General features: G+C 52.9%; 5 protein-coding genes across 5 annotated transcripts; 2 read left to right on the top strand and 3 right to left on the bottom strand.

The window, feature by feature from the left end:
- Window positions 1–452: 452 nt before the first annotated feature.
- On the top strand, window positions 453–2,449 carry KD926_006669 (uncharacterized protein; the record flags this gene model as incomplete). The annotated part of the gene is made up of 2 exons (XM_053099673.1): window positions 453–804; window positions 945–2,449. 2 exons carry the CDS (start codon window positions 453–455, stop codon window positions 2,447–2,449), a joined length of 1,857 nt encoding a protein of 618 aa, XP_052956576.1.
- A 1,654-nt stretch (window positions 2,450–4,103) lies between these two features.
- KD926_006668 (uncharacterized protein) lies at window positions 4,104–6,434 on the bottom strand (the record flags this gene model as incomplete). Its single annotated transcript, XM_053099672.1, has 1 exon — window positions 4,104–6,434. One exon carries the CDS (start codon window positions 6,432–6,434, stop codon window positions 4,104–4,106), a length of 2,331 nt encoding a protein of 776 aa, XP_052956575.1.
- A 4,444-nt stretch (window positions 6,435–10,878) lies between these two features.
- KD926_006667 (tetratricopeptide repeat protein) lies at window positions 10,879–12,588 on the bottom strand (the record flags this gene model as incomplete). Its single annotated transcript, XM_053099671.1, has 1 exon — window positions 10,879–12,588. The coding sequence occupies one exon, from the start codon at window positions 12,586–12,588 to the stop codon at window positions 10,879–10,881; it is 1,710 nt and encodes a 569-aa protein (XP_052956574.1).
- A 333-nt stretch (window positions 12,589–12,921) lies between these two features.
- Window positions 12,922–13,581, top strand: KD926_006666 (glutathione S-transferase family protein; the record flags this gene model as incomplete). Its single annotated transcript, XM_053099670.1, has 1 exon — window positions 12,922–13,581. The coding sequence occupies one exon, from the start codon at window positions 12,922–12,924 to the stop codon at window positions 13,579–13,581; it is 660 nt and encodes a 219-aa protein (XP_052956573.1).
- Window positions 13,582–13,754: 173 nt separating this feature from the next.
- On the bottom strand, window positions 13,755–16,306 carry KD926_006665 (Zn(II)2Cys6 transcription factor; the record flags this gene model as incomplete). The annotated part of the gene is made up of 9 exons (XM_053099669.1): window positions 13,755–14,370; window positions 14,431–14,678; window positions 14,739–14,816; window positions 14,869–14,907; window positions 14,987–15,536; window positions 15,605–15,727; window positions 15,795–15,993; window positions 16,074–16,111; window positions 16,161–16,306. 9 exons carry the CDS (start codon window positions 16,304–16,306, stop codon window positions 13,755–13,757), a joined length of 2,037 nt encoding a protein of 678 aa, XP_052956572.1.
- Between the last annotated feature and the right edge of the window lie 166 nt (window positions 16,307–16,472).

The raw sequence follows: 16,472 nt of genomic DNA, 5'->3' as shown, positions 1-16,472 counted from the left end.
TCATCGGCAGAGGCTTTGAGTGTCTCTTTTCTGGGGACGAGGCCCAGCGCCGTCTGAAACATCTACGGGCGTTGGGCAGAGACGGGGTCGTAATTCAACTTTGAATGGGAGAAAAAAGATGATAAAAAAATAAATAAATCAAAATCAAAATAAACAGAAACATGTAATAATAAGAAACCAAATCCACCATAACAGACTGCAACCACCAGATTGGCCCTACGTCACTGACAAGCCCCGCCTTCTCGCCACGTCCCGTGCCTGGCTGGATTGGGCCATCGTCTCAAGTCTCTCTCTTCTTTTATTATCCTTCTCCTCTTTCTTTCTTTCTCTCCATCTTCCTTCTTTCTTGTCCATCTCATCCAATTCCACCCATTCCCCTTGCATCCCCATGACTTTGCCCCCCATCTTCACCATCTCTTCCCCTCCATCTTAGCGTACCAGCCACCCCCACAATGGCCTACTATGAGGAGCGCCATTATCGACGCCCTCGCGATCGGCACGCCCGCCCGGGTGCCGGCTACGCAAAAGAGTATTACGAGGACCCCTACGGTGGTCGAGCGCATGAAGCCAGTGTTATGCGCCGACGCAACAGGAGCGATGATTCCATCGAGGAAGTCTCCTCTGATTACCCCAAGGGTGACTATGGCTACGAATATGGGTACGGCCTACCGCCACCCCGCCACTCTCGTGTATCTTCCGTCCACGAGGAGACGCGCAGATCCGGTGGTCGAGACCCGTATTATGAGGACTCGGACTATTCCCGCTCGCGCCATAGTCGGCGATCGAAGCACCACGATGATCGACGTAAGTCCTTCTTAGTTTTGCACGTCTACTTGTCCCGTCCGGGTCCATCTTCCACTCGCACGGGTTATCGTAACCTCAGGAAGAGTCGAGGGTCGAGACACGATCTTCTTTCTCTTTGAGCAGACGTTGACCTATCCTAGGACACCGCCATAGGTATTCTCGTTCCCCCTCAAGCAGCCGCTCTCCATCGCCCCCAAGGCGTCGCAAATCTTTCTCGGAGCAGGCATTAGGCGCCCTGGGTCTTGGCGCTGCCGCTTCTTCGACCTCCTCGAGGCATCGGGACCACAGCCGTGGCCGCTCTCATCGCCATAGGGCTTCTTCCTACTCCCCTTCTCCGACTCGAAGCAGGAGTCGTCCCCGTCGGGACAAGAGCGAGCAGCGGGTCGCCCAAGCTGTCAAAGCGGCCGTGACAGCAGGCGCAGTGGAAGCCTTCCGATCACGAAAGGACCCCGGCGACTGGACCGGTGCCAAAGGCAAACGGATTCTTACCGCCGCCATCACCGCCGGAGGAACCGACGGATTGGTCGACCGCGATCCGAACAAACATTCGAAGCGCCATGTCATCGAGTCCACTCTGGCCGGCCTGGCCGCGAACCACCTCATGAATGGATCCCACTCTCGGTCCCGGTCGAGGCACCGAGGAAGCTCCAAGAGCCGGGGCGGATTCGGGGATCTGGCCGCCACGGGGGCTTTGGCAGCGGCCGGCAAGGAAGCATACGACCGGTTCCGGTCCAAGTCTCGCCACCGAGGTCGATCCTCTTCGAGGGACAGCTACGACGAATACCCGCGTCGGGAGAAAAGGCGCAGCAAGAGCGTAACCGATTATATCAGAAGCGGACTCGGAGCCCTCGGCCTTGATGATAAGAAAAGTTCCGACGACCGAAGGGACTCCCACCGCCGCAGTCGTCCTTCCCGTTACTCAGAGTACTCGGATGACGACGACTACGACAGCAGCCACAGATCCCGACGTTACGTGTCACCTAGGCGTTCCAGGACCTCCAGGGATCCCAGAGATGTAGATGTAGGTCGATCCTCTTACCCCAGCGACATGCAAAGGCCTCGTGCTGCGTCGACCACCGCCATGACTGGACCCCAAGGCTACGGTGGTCACCAGCATTATCAAAATCGGCACGACGAGAATTGCAAGGCAGAAGGACACGATTCTGACCCTGGAAACAGTACCGATGAGGAGAAGCAGAAGAAGAAACTCACCCGCCAGACGCTCATCGCTACCGGTCTGGCTACCGTTGCCTCGATCCACGCAGCCCACTCCGTCCACAGCAGCATGGAGCAGCATCACAAGCGAATGGAGATGGTCAAGGACGGTGAAATGTCGCCCGAGGAGGCTCGCAGACGACGAATCAAGGGCAACGTCGTCGATGCCGCCAGTATCGGTCTCGCGGCCATGGGAATCAACGGCGCCCTGGGGGAGTGGCAGCATGTCAACGAGAAACGCAAGGAGCGCACCACTTTTACGAGGAGTTGCATGGAAAAACGAAACCAACGCCAACGCCGAGTACAGAGTCAGGGTCCATCGTCTAGGTCCTCGCGCGACAATTATCGTCTCCCGGATGAGATCGAAGAGTACCCGAACGAAGCGGCTCGCTCGCGATCGGTGGTTCATGAGCAACCCCGTTATGCTTGATTTTGATTTGATACGATATCTACTTGAACCGAATTCAATCTTGGTTTCTGCGATAACATCTCGACTTTTTTTTTTTTTTTTGATATCGATTGTTTTTATGACTGAATGAAACCCCCTGCATCGAAACTTCTCGGCAGAGCGAAAATTCTATTTCGGAACTGAATTTGAATTGCATTGCTTTATGATGTTTTCCCCTTTGATGATACCATGGCGGGGAAAGCGATTGATTTCACGCAATTTATTGATTGATTGCATCAGTTGAAGCGCAAGCAAGCAAGCAAGCCCAACACAGACTGTTTTCTGTTATGATATTGTGACATTTTGTTCATATTTTTTGAATGTCGGATTGATGATATGACCCCCCTTCATTTTTTGTTTTACTTGCCCCTGCCCCAATCTAGCTAGATGGCTAGCTAGGGTTTCTCGCGCTCTTCCTATCTAGCTTACCTACGTGCGTAGGTAAGCTTCCTGTATGATTAATTCCTGTATACGTGTGGAATTACTCGTTCATTCGTTTTTATTTCACAAATCAATGGATCTATTTCTCTCTCTACCTTTCTCTATCTCTGTCCCTGTCTTTGATATGTCCCTGATATGATATGCTATGCTATGTTATGCTGGGCCGTGTTATGTTAGGCCGGGCTAGTCAAATTGAGTAAGATTCAAGAACTCATTCCTAGGGATCTAGATCGACCCCATCCATCAATGTACAATACGTATCTATCTCGTCTAACGAGAACGCGCTCAAAATGCGCGTCTTAGATTAAACATGTTAGTTAGTTATACTCCGTCCTTACCAAGTAGTTACGTTTAGTTAAGGTAACTAACCAGTATGAACTACAAGAATACCAAACCCTTACCTTCCTACAGAAATCAATTAGGAGAAAGAATTGAAATAAGCTATCATCCATTCAATTGAAGATGTGCAAGATCAAGAGAGATACAACAAACAAATAATCAAACAATCAAGCAACCATGCCAAGAAAGGTTATAGCATGCAGGGAATACCAAGGAGGTGGGTGGCCACCAAAGAACAAAAACGAGGAAATCAAAACAAACCAACAGATCTATGTACAATGCATACAATAGAAAGGAAGTAGGAGGATGAAAAACGAGGAGAGAAAAGCAACACCGATCCGATCCCTAAGAACCCAACCCCTCCCAACAGGCACTGACACTGACAGACAGACGGACACAACTAAACAAGAACAGCACGAAGGCTAGAATTCAATCAATCAATCATGGAACACGAACAAGAAAATGCTGGAGAAAAAGAGAACTAGACGGAATGGAACGCTTCAACGCTCGACTCTGGCCAGTGAAGGAGGGAGAGAGAGGATGGTTAATATGTCGTAGATGGGAAACAGGGGGGGGAGAAAGAGAAGGAAAGGAAATTGCGGCTAGCTAAGCTGTACATCGATCCATCCCAAGATGAAGACGCGTAGAGAACAACAAAAATTAATCTTTTTACAGGTGACCTGATTTGTTTTGCAACCCTGCTGGAACCCGTGCTTGGAGCGAAAGAGTGGATTATATTAAAACTGGGCGGGATATCACGAAACACGAAAAAAAAGGAGAGACAGCGACGGTGGGTGGCTTTTGGTTGTTTTGTTCAAGGAAAGTGAGCGAATGAAGCGGTGCACCCCGAGCGATGTCAGCGTTCGGCATGCAAGTTGAGCCAACTCATATCGGAATTGATGTTGTTACGGTTTGAGTTTGATGGCATGGGTTCGTAGGTGTCGGGAATCAGAATGCTGGATCCGCGCGTGTTGGTGTTGGTGGGCGGCATCGACGGCAGATCGCGCGAGCTCGGGTTATACATGCTAGGATTGTACATGCTCCGGCTGTACGTGCTGCTGGGAGGACGGCCCATCCAGCTCTGTTGGTGCATGCCGTTCGACAGTCCGTCCCGGCGCTCCCACTCGTCATCGGACATGTTGCTGATGGAGCTGGCACTGGAGATGCGAGCGGATTGACTTTCGGGAATGTTGATGTACCGGCCGTCCTTGGGCGACGACGTATGTTCGGTGGTCGGGCTCCCCGTCACCACTCGGCCCAGGGGCTTGGGTTCTTCCAGTAGACCTATATTCAGCGGCGTGAGAGTCGATCCCGGCCATTGACTCACTTGGCTGGAACGGTCTTCGGCCCGGGCAAACGCCGGCTTCGGAGGCTGCTGCTCGTTAAAGAAAGTGCGGTTCACCGGTGTCAGGGTCGATCCGGGCCACTGGCTGACCTGGCTCGCGCGATCCTCGGCGCGGGCAAAGGCCGGCTTGGGCGGCTGCTGCTCCTCCACAGCCACCCGGCTCACCGGCTCGAGGGTCGACCCGGGCCATTGACTGACTTGACTCGCGCGATCCTCGGCGCGGGCAAAGGCCGGCTTGGGCGGCGCTTGGGCCAGGTCCGTTGCGCTGTGGTCCTGGAAGTACCGACCCCAGCCTTCATCGGTGTGGCGATCGCCCGGATGATTGGCCGGAGAGATGCCGTGGGCTTCGATGGCCTTGTCCGTCATGGGCGTGCCGACGGCCGTGACTTCGGACTGCATGGACAACGGACTCGGCTTCAGAGGCGACGGTTTCGGAGCGTTGCCGCGAGCGGCGCCCAGGGCTCCGGACGATTTTTCGTCGCCGGCAGCGCCGCCAAAGATGGCCAGGGAATCGACCGAGGAAGCGGCCAGCGGAGCGGGACTCTTGGCCATCGGATACGCAGACTGGGTGAGAGGCTCGACGCCGCGGTCTTGAAAGCTCAGACGATCCTTGTCGCCGTTCCGGCCCTGCGCGGCCCGCTTCAAGGCGTTCTTCTTACGTTTGATCAGGAAGATGATCAGCAACAGGATGGCCGCCACACCCAGAATACTTCCCAGGGTGGCGCCCAGAACGGTGCCGACGTTGGAGTTGTCCGTTCCGGAGCCCGCTGCAGGGGTCGTGGTGGCGGGACTGGTTTCCGAGGCCGTCGAGGTGGGACCAGACGTGGTGGTGGAGGTGGAGGATGTGGTGGGGAGAATCTTCTGTCGAGGCTCGTCGCCGTAGAACAACTTGGTGGCATTGACCCAGCTGTTGGACGTCTGGTTGAAGATGGCCAACGTGTCGGTGCCGCTGCCGCTGGAGATGACGACCTGGTTGTCGCCCTGAGCGATGGAGAAATCGTCCCGCTTCGTGGAGGAGGCCAGGGCGTCGTCATACTTGGGGTAGTCGTCGAGCGTGATGCGCTTCCGTCGGCTTGATTTCGCGCTGGAGCTGGCGGACTTCCCGCCGGACTTTAGCAGGGTTTCACTGGTCACGGTGTTGGGCGAGCTTCCCATGTCGAATGTTTCGAGTATTCTGCTGCCGTCCGTTCCCTTCACCAGAGCGCATCGCGCGTCGTCGGACAATTCCTTGTCGATCGTCACGTCGGAGCTACGCCAACCCTTGGCGGGATCGAACAAGTAAACCTGTTTCTTGTCCGTCAGACCGCCCACCAACGCCGCCTCCTTGTCGTTCCACGACAGCAACACGGGATAGAAGACCGGCGAAGCCTTGGAGGCTTCGAAAGCCGAGATGTTGTAGGGGTCCGCGGTGTTAATGACAAAGGTATCGGAGGAAGCGTCGGATTGTTGCTTCTGGTGACCGCCGTACACGAGAATGGAGGCGGAATCTTTGAGGTAGACGGCGTTGTGGTCGGTTCGGTTGTTCATGTTCTCCTGGGACGGTTCGAAGGATTTCCACTTCTTATCTTTGAAGGAGTAGCGTTGCACGCCGGGACCTTTCCCCTTGGACTCGGACGGGGTTCCTCCGACTACGTAGAGCGCTTGTTGGCTCTCGTCGCCGTCGACGCCACCGGTGACGCAGGCGGCATTGGAGACCGGTTCTCCCATGTGGAGTTTCGACCACGTTCCGTTGCGTTGGAGCGGGATGGAGGCGAAGCCATTGGCGGAGTAGGTGTACAGCGTGTTGTCGTAGATCACGGAACAGTGGCCCTCCAACTTTACGGGGGGCTTGGGAACAATCATGTCGAATGATGAGTGAAGAGGGTGAGGAGGGAAGGAGGGGAGGGAGAGGGAGAGGTAGATTCTTCGAGAATACCAGCCGAAGACAATCAGTCGAGAAAACCAGCCGCCGGGCGATTATAGGACGGACGGAGGGGTGCGAAACGAATGGAAGGGTTGTGACTGCCAGAGTACTATCTCATGGTCGAGGGGAGTCAACGGATCGTCGGTGGCACTGGGCCGTGAGGAAGGAATTCGGAGACGAGCTGGAAGATGACTGGCAGATCTTCCCCTTCGGGTGATTCCGACGTAAGTGTTTTTGATTCTGGATCTTGAACGAGCCTCTGAGGAAACGAGTGGTCGACAGGCGTCAAGGATCCTCGGTGATAAGTGATTGACGGGGTCGTGACGAAGCAATTGAAACACCACGGGGCTTGTCCGGAGAATTTTTGGCTAATGGAAAAGAATGGCGACCTGGCAGCGTGGGCGTTAGGCACGGAAGGTAAGAATTGAAGAGAATTGAAGAGAAAGAGAAGCTCGATGTCAAATCGGCAGCAAAGGAGGGAAGCGAGAGAGAGCGACACGTCCGGACGAATGACGGTACCGTCCAAGGGGAGAGGGGAGGAAGAAAGAGGAATGGGATAGGCAGAATTCCGCAGGACCGCAGGAGGGAGGGAGAGGGCGAGAGAGGGCGAGAAGGGAAAGGGAGGGGGGAAAGGCAGAGACGGGGGGAGGTAGCGTCAGGAGAGTCCCGATGGTGGATGAAACGACGGACGGCAGCTTAGACCAACACTAAGGGCCACTCACCCTGTTTTTCGAAGACGGCGGACAAACAGGTAGGACGCGACAGGAAGCCGAATCCGAGAACCGGCACGAGGTGACGAGAGTGCACAGCACGTTGTGACCAATGGACCGGGAAAAGGAAAGGAAGGGGAAAAAAGAAAAGAGAGGGAGGGGAGGGGAGGGGAGGTGGAGAGAAAGAGAGAGAGAGAGGGAATGAAGGGAAATTGAGGACAGGACAGGGAACGGAAAGGAGAACGTGAGAGTCGGTCGGAGCTGTCGCCCACTTCGGTTTAGTCTGCCGGGTGGCCTGGTTTTTCAGGTCGAACCATCGCTGACTGCGACCGTTGGATTTGGTCGGATCGGTATACTTACTTAGTATTCAGTATTCAGTGTTATTCTAGGAACTGAGTACTGATACAAGTCAATGATGTTCTTCCTGGACAGACCCGATCATAACATCATAAGTCGGTTTGTTTGTTGTGAAGCCCAGCTCCTTACTGGGAACCGGCAAGGAGGACTGGGAGGACTGACAGTTCCACGGATCGGCTTCTTCACCCCCAAACTTTCCGGCCCCTCTCGCGATGCTACCCAGACTTTGCTTTTTGTGAGAAGTATGTACATCCTCAGTATCTGTTCGTCAGATTCTCACTCGTCTGACTACACTACTCTCCCACTTATCTCACCACTCCGAGTGTATACTCTACTATACCCTTCTACTCCGTATGCTCTACAGAAGGAAACATCGACAGGGGCAAATCTCTTAACGCAGCCCCGTGGACTAGGATTGGTTCGCTCGTCAGGAACGCGCATGGAGCTGCAGGGATGCCATGCAGGTCCTGGACCTACCGGTCGAAGTATCAGATGATGTACTCAGTAGGTAGAGGGCCTTCATTCATATCAAACATTCGATTCCCTTCAATCTATCTCGCCATTTATCGACGACTGGCATCGACTCCATTTAACTAGTATGAAACCCGTAGAGGACGGAGTATAGATTCCAGATAAAAATAGTAAGAAGCAGACCCTCTTAAAGATCCATGGATACCACCCATTACCGTACCATACCAACGGCCCCGCCCCTCCCGCCGGGATCTTAACTGTGTTTCCGGGTCTGATTGGTTCGCAGATTGAAACACAGACCCCCGTCGGTATTCGGATACCGGTATCGTCACACTCTCCTCTCCACTGAGCGAGTTTGATGGAGATTGTGTCTTACTGTTGATCATGGATAGTTAGAAGACATTCTGCATTCTGATTTATCATCTTGAAAAGGTTCTTGTGTCACCATCCTGTCCAGCCCCCGTGAGATCAAGCAGATTTTTCCTCTTCCCCTCCGCTGACGGGCCGGGCCTCTGTTGGAACCTGGACGCTCACATTGGACGAACCTGCCTGCCTAAGTAGCCTAGCTCGTAGCTCTGGGGCCGCTTCTGTGCCACTACGTCGAGGCCTCTTGCCTTTTGCCTCCCCGGACACGGAACCCATTCTCATCTTCTTCTAATCTCTATATATATCCCACCCCGGCCCCAAGATTCTGGAGTGGTTGGTCCCTGCCGACCTGATCTATCGTTATCGCGGATAACTTCCTCAGCGGTTATCCTATAACTCTTCTGTAGACATTTTATAATCATCCACTCGTCCTCTGTATGCACAGTAGGGATCCCTGCCCAGCACGGTGGCGGCCGAATGTTCTGGAATCGACAACGCTAGCTAGCTGGTAGTGTCCTCTAGTTCCTGTCTGTCTCTGACCATTTGATTTTGGTCGGTTGGGTTTCCTTCTCGCCTCGCACGGAGTACAGATTGTGCGACTCATCTGGGAGGAGTTTTCAACTTACTCGGTCTCATCCTCTTCGTCAGGTCAAGGATGATCATTGATCACCTAGACAGCCCATCCTTAATCACCCAGGTCTTCGATTCCAGACCCAACGGCGGAGTCCTTCTGAAGCACCCCCAATACACTAACCCTCGTCGTGTCTCATCCGATCATCGGTTCGGAGTAAATCATACTAACCAATACTAACCCTAATCCTAATATAATCACCCAACGCTAGTTATCGGTGGCTGAGCTCCGTTTCCCGGCTAAATGGCCCCTCGCTCGGCCACCTGAATTACTGAGTGACGGTCCCAGGGTCCTAGGACATGCATGTATGCAGTCAGAGTGGATTCCACACGAGGCTGATTCGAACTGTTGGATTTCGACATCTTGATTAGATCGGTTTGATAGATTTTTCTTCGCTTGCGTTCGAGTTCGAGTTCTCCGGATGGGGTCCTGTAAGTAGTGTACTGTCGGCCGTCGGGTACCTATCGCTCAGTTAAGGGTTTTAATATCTGGGATGGATACAGTGACGTGATACTTAATTTAACCGAGATCGGTGGCCTCCGGGGTCGCATCCTGAGAGTCGCCCTTTGTGTGGCTCTCATTTCGTTTGTCTGGAGACTAACTACCGTGCAAGCTGTCGGTCTTTTCAGCCGGATTCTGAATGCGAGCCGATTTTGTGGTTTTATGCAAGAGTACGGAGTATGTACTGGACTCTGGTCTGCTTGGGAGATTCTTTCGTGTATCACTAGGAATCAGATTGGCCCAATGAGACATCGTAGATTAACAATCACCTCTGCGAGGTATGGAGTACAGGGTTTGTATATACCCTCTCTAAGATAAACCACCACTTTGCATGGTCTCATGATGTTCAAATCCTATTCCCTTGTCTGAGGCACATATAGCTGTGAACTAAGGAGTCTGCTGTGTGTTTACCTGACCCTCTAACGCGGTGTCCAGAAAGAGCCGCTCTCCTTCCGATGTACTGTAATATCTGTCTCAGATTAATTTACTTTTTCAAATTCGAATGATAAATTCTACTGTCCCGATCAGTGCTTACGTTGTCCGCGGCGTCCGAGACGCACAATTGATACATACATATAGCTGGTACCTACAGTGATGAAAATCTATTTTGGCTTGCCAGATAGGATATTATATAGAGTAGTTAGCTAAAATGGCACTATCTTGTCTAACGATCTAATTAACATAAACCGTCTGTCTAGTTGCGAAGGGAGAGAAACTAACATATGTTTCCTATTAACTACATATGTCCGAAAAACAGCTACATATACTCTGGAGAGTGCTGCTACCCAACCACATAAGCCAGCAACAAATCTTTACGATCGAACAGGACTGAATAAAGACACCATGATGTATACTATAAGTAAGATTTTTGGAAATTTTGGAATTTGCTATACTGCTTCGTGGGCCCGACCAGACGCCGAGAGAAGAGTCAATTGCCGAACGAAGCGGTACTTAGCCCTAACCCTTTTCTGCTGTTCTTTTTTTCTCTGGTAGCGTTATTGCGCTAGGGAGTTGTGTTGTTTTCGGCTCTTGGTTTTTACTTTTCGGGGCAGGTGATCTTAGGTAGGTGTTGCATGGTTTATGTTGCGGACTAAGGATATAGATTTGCAAACGGATATGACCATGGGTTCAATGTTGAAATAGGATACTAGGATTAATAGAGAGGGGACATATCTCTATTCATAATAAAAAAGCGAGATAAGAAACCAAATAGTATGTACATTCTTTTACAACTCTAAAAGCGGAGAGAAACTTTGGCGCCAGCCACCAACAGATACAAATACATACATACAAATCCCGAGTCAACTCAACTCAGCCCAACCCAACCTAAAGCAAGGCAGGAGAAAATCAGCACCCACATCCATCCATCTTCTCCAACCGACAAAAGCACGACGCCTGAATATTCACATCCGCCACCGCCAACGCAACCTTCAACGTCGGCTCGACCATCCTCGCCTCCGCGTCGCGTCCCAACCGCACCAAACACTCATGGTACCCGTGCAGCGCCCACACGTTATTCGGGTGCCGATGCGTACCGGCTAGTTTCTGACTGAGACCCAGATCCTCGGCGTACACTTCCGCCGCCTCGGCGACGTGGCCTTGTTCGAGGAGGAGGGCCGCGTAGGGGTGACGGGCGGGCAACATCCAGCCCCACGGCTCGGAGTAGAGGAGGGCGTCTTCGGCGCGGATGGCTTCGCGGAGGTGCGCGAATGCGACGTCGTACTTTCCGCGCCGGTACTCGAGCTCGCCGTCGAGCATTGCTGTGGCGATGCGGAGCTCGTCGTTGACTTTGTTGGGGAAGTTGATGCGCGTGTCGGGTACGCGGGAGGCGGCGGAGTGGTAGAGCGTGCGGTGGCGCTCCGCCTCGGGGATGTTGTTTGTGGCAGCGTACGCGATCGCCTTGCCGTAGTAGATGGTTGCGATGGTCACGCAGTAGAGGTCGGCGTCGGTGGGTAGGGACAGGGCTTTGAGGTTCTCCCAGAGGCCGAAGCGGATGAGGACGTGCACGCGTACCGAGAGGAAGTATTCCATCCAGTTGGCCATGGGAGGGGACTCGATCCGCAACAGGGCCTCGGGGATGGTGGATTCCATGCGGTCCGTGGCGTCGAGGGAGACGGCGGACTGGCCGGCTAGCATAGCGGCGTAGATGAGCGAGTGGTAGTTGTGCAAGCGGTAGAAGCTGTAGAAGTTCTGGCCACCTTCGCGGGCGTAGAACTTGTCATCGGCGATGGTCGCCTTGGTGTTGCTGGCAATGGACCGGCGGTAGTCGCCGACGAGCACGTCCAGGTGCGACGGCATGTGGCACAGATGCCCAGATTCGGGGATGAGGTCGCGGAGATGGTCGGCGGGAACGAGGGCCGCCTCGGGGGTGGTGGACATCTCCATGAGATGGATGTACATGTGGAGGATGCCCGGGTGAGATTTGGCCATGGGGTCTTTAAGACCTCGTTCAAGGACCTCTTTGACTTCGAGCACCGGCGTCGACAGAATGGGTTGGCCGGTGCTAGCTTCGTAGAGACCCCATGGACTGACGTTCATGAGGGCGTCCGCGAAGAGCGCGGTGAGGTCGAGATCATCCTCGCCCCGATGTTCGTGGTAGACAGCCCGCATGGCGTCGGCGTAGGCTCGATTCGTGGCGTCAAAGTCCTCGATGACGCCGTCCGTGGGGAACCGGTGTTGGATGGCTTGGACGAGGCTCTGCTCGAGAGGTGTGGCAGTAGAGAGATGGGCGAGTCCAGCACGGGGAACATGGTACGTCTTCTGAACGGTGCGGCGTAGATCGGCTTCGTCGAACGCAGCCCACTGTTTGTTGTAGTTGGGGCCCGTAGCGAAGGCCACGCCCCAGTAGCCCATGACACAGGTCGGGTCATGGGCAAGTACCTGCTGGAAACATTTTTCAGCCTCCTGATGATTAAATGCATAGGCCCAGGTGAGGCCACGGTTGAACCAGATCTGCGCATCAGGGCTCGTGGTGCTGATCTTGCGGCCGAAAGAGCCGAGATCATAGTATTCTTGGCTGGCAGGCACCGGGGTGGCCTGCAAGAATTGATGTGCCATGATGAATGTGAAGAAGATGGGTTGAACTAGACGAGAAGAATGAAGTAGAGAGGAGAACAAAGAAGAAAGCAAAAAAGAGGGGTCGGGTCGTATTTATAGTTGGATGCAGGTCGGTGATCCCCTCTCGGTGATTGCTGATATCACGGTCAAAGGCCGAATTTCGCCGACTTCTCGGGGATCCATACTTCTTCTTCATCCACTTGAAGACCGACGAGACCCAGTCAAGCACATAAATATCATGCCATATCCTGCTCCATGTAACTAACCATATCTTCAGCTCCAATCATTATCATCAGACCATTGACGAATCTCAATTGAACCATACCACCCACCATGCAGCCCATCACCCTCTACTCTCACCAATACGGCCCCAACCCATGGAAAGTGGCCCTTATCATGGAAGAACTGCAAATCCCCTACACCACCACCTTCGTCAACTTCGTGGATGTCAAGCAAGAGCCGTACACGCTCATCAACCCGAACGGCCGCCTCCCCGCCATCTACGACCCCAACACGGACCTGCACCTCTGGGAATCCGGCGCTATCACCGAATACCTCATCGAGAAGTATGACGTCGAGCACAAGATCAGCCCCGAGGGGTTCGCCGAGAAGTACCACGCCAGACAGTGGCTGTATTTCCAAGTCTCCGGGCAAGCCCCTTACTACGGACAGGCGTCGTGGTTCATCAAGTTCCATCCCGAGAAGGTGCAGAGTGCCATTGAGCGTTACCAGAAGGAAATCCATCGCGTGTGTGGAGTGCTCGAGTCGGTGCTGCTGAAGCGGGACTGGCTGGTGGGTGATAAGTGCACCTATGCGGACCTGTGCTTCGTGGCCTGGCAGCGGTTTGGGCCCAACTTCGGAGGGGAGGATCTGTATGAGAAGTTCCCGAAGGTTGGGGCGTGGATGAAGAGAATGGAGGCGAGGGAGACTGTGGCTAAGGTATATGCGGATCAGGATAACGCTATCGTCGCAGAGGTTGAGAGCAGGAAATAGATCAAAGAGTTTACTAAGGAAGGATAATCTTGGGTGTTGTTATTATATACATCGAAAAGAGTATAGAAGTTGAAGAGTTGCTCAAAGCAGGATAAAAAGCCTTACAATACCCAGTGGCCTCTCCACCAATGCTAGATACTGTACCCAAATCCCGCGGTAGCAACTCAAGTGCATCAGCCACGATCCGCAAAAGTCGAGTTATAAGCAGAATCCATCTCGCGTGCCATCTGACGGATGCCTTCAAACAATGAATTCCTCTTCATCGCAATATTCAATGATTCAGCCCCATGTCGTAGTTCCTCCATGAACCTCTCGGCATCCTGGATCTCCGTTGTCGGATCCGGATAGGAAAGCAGGGGATAGCAGTACGAAAGGCGATCTGACACCATCGCGGCGCGCATCCGATACAGCAACATAAATAACGAGTAGCCGGATTGCATGGAAGTGCATGCAAAATACGGTAAACCGTGCGGGTACCTGCAAGATAGATCAGGGCTAGACGTCAGCGGATCTACTGGCTCATGTCCTGTTTCTGCGCTCCTGGGACCGCATGATGTGGGATATGGTAATGAGCGGAAGATGCGCGATATGGTGAGCGACGACTTGAGACAGATGATTGACGACTCCATCTCAGTGAATGGAAAGACAGCTTCGAAATCAGGAGGACTCTTGGGATAGGCCGACGCTGGTAGAACGCCATTTTCCTCGATGGCAGTTAGGTCGCAATGTTTCTCGTAGAATATTGGAATGTCCATGAATGCCCTGAACCGATGGAGCTTATTTCGGGCACTGCGTGTCATATTCTTTTTGTTAGCCCCAAATGGCGTTCTTGTTTTCTCCAGCACTTACACATGAATTTCAAGACGAGCAACCATTCCCAGGCTTTGTGCGGCAAGACCTTCAACGCCTTCTTTGCGAACTGGACCTGTGAATAGGTCGCATTGCGTTATCAATGACAAGATGTGAGAGTCCATGTGACGGATCTGATCACGTAGATGCGGCGATGTGGAAGGAGTTTTTCCACCGATGCCACATTCCCTGAGAAGATCGGAGACGGCCAAGAGGGACTCTAGCGCCTTGATCAATAGTGGCCATGGCTACATTCAACAATCAGCGAGTGAATCTAGTAAGGAAGCGAAGGAAAATTGTGCCCATACTTCTGGCTTCCCTAATCGAGCATCAAATACAGGGTATGGCGTGGATATTCGTGGGTCCGATGAATTGATAATCGGCGACTGTTTGAAGCGATGAGAAGCCGTACTGATAAGATTATATAATGAACCATACCGTTTCCTGTAAAATCGACGATAGAAATACTGTAAACATCTAGTATCTGTTAGCCGAGATCACCATCAAAGCAAAAAATAAAAAAAATAAAAAAAGGGGGAAGAAAAAAAAAACTGACCGACGTCCACCATGCGCGCCGTTGCGCCTCAGACGCATTTGATCCCAAATTATGAATAGAGAGATCCATGGCCGTCGTCATCGCCTGATTAGCACGGGTGCGCATCCGGGCTACATTCCCCCGCTGGCAGTACTCATAGATACTCAACGCCACAAGGGCCAGGATCGGATGCAATCGCATCGGCACATTAGGATGAATGATCCCTTGCTCTGGCGAAAAGTTCGAACCGTTGACGGAAGTCAGATCATCGATTTCCCTTTCCGCACTGATGAGCGCAGATTGTGCGTAAAGTCTTGCGTACTCGCGCCTCATCCAGACGCTGCACACGCTGGAGGGAGTCGGATTTTCGTCCGGAGGAATCAAGGCTAAAATTGCACATAGCGCTAGACTCAGCGAGGACCTCGGCCAATAAGGTAAAGAGGACTGCTCAACAGTGCAGGTTTCTCCAGGAGGGGGCTGAAACGCAATGTCCCGATCCTCGTACAGTGGCACTGTAGGAGAAGGTAGTAGGGAAAGATATGGATGGATGTAGATATAGTAGGCATTCGCTCTGCGCATCAAGTTAGCCAGCTGCGGCCCTTGATCAATCGCTCCACAAATACCAGATGGAAAACGCACATATCTTCTTCCGATGTATAGACCCTCAAACTAGGAGAAGCCGAAGCTGTCTCACTCCTAGAGCTTGTCGTGTCCATGGGCTGCCATAGAAATTCAGTCTCCACATCTGTGCTCTGCATGCCACTAAAAGGAGACAGCAGGCCAATGATGCTCTGGAGACTAGAATCAATCGACTGCGGAGGAATCGGACATGCTGGGACTGAGACCGGATTGCCATTTGAGATACCGACTGCGGGAGTCGATATCGATGGGGACCTTGGCGGCGCTGGTTGGGGATGCTGCTGCTGAGGCATCTTCGGACTTTGAGTTGTGCTGCCATATTTGGTTCTTCGGCGTGGTCCACCTCGCCTGCTGGGCTGATAGTGACATTCTCTGGACCTTTCCATGCACTTGAAATGACAGTTGGTGTTGGTTAATTTGCCGGGTTCTCCACCGGGGGTTGGCGGGTTCGTCGAACTTACAGGCTTACATGGATGTTGTCCGTCACAGCGCGTCTTGGATGTGCGGCTGGGGCCTCGTTAGTAGTTGCTCCACTGACCTGGACAAGTAGACTCACCAAGCCAGACAGGCTGCTTTGACTGGTTGCGTCACTACTCGCGGCATAGCGAAGGGGCAATCGGCGTGGATGGCAGCAGAGGAACGGACTGAGGCTCGGGCTTTGAAGAATCGGTGATGGACGGTGATGTAAGTGTCACATGACATCACGTGATCTCTAGTAGGGACACTTGAGGTACTCTGGAGTCAATATCTTGTGGCTTTCGAGAAATCCAAGCCGGATGGGATGGATTGAGAAAGGTCAAGATAGGTCCAGATTAATTCTGGTTTGGATTATTCTGGAATCTGTGTGGGCAGCACTTCCACCGATCTC

Source organism: Aspergillus affinis, assembly GCF_023601865.1.
Source record: "Aspergillus affinis strain CMG 70 chromosome Unknown NODE_36_length_285616_cov_85_140891, whole genome shotgun sequence".
In the NCBI taxonomy this organism is placed as follows: domain Eukaryota; kingdom Fungi; phylum Ascomycota; class Eurotiomycetes; order Eurotiales; family Aspergillaceae; genus Aspergillus; species Aspergillus affinis.
This window is presented reverse-complemented; position numbering and strand designations above follow the sequence as displayed.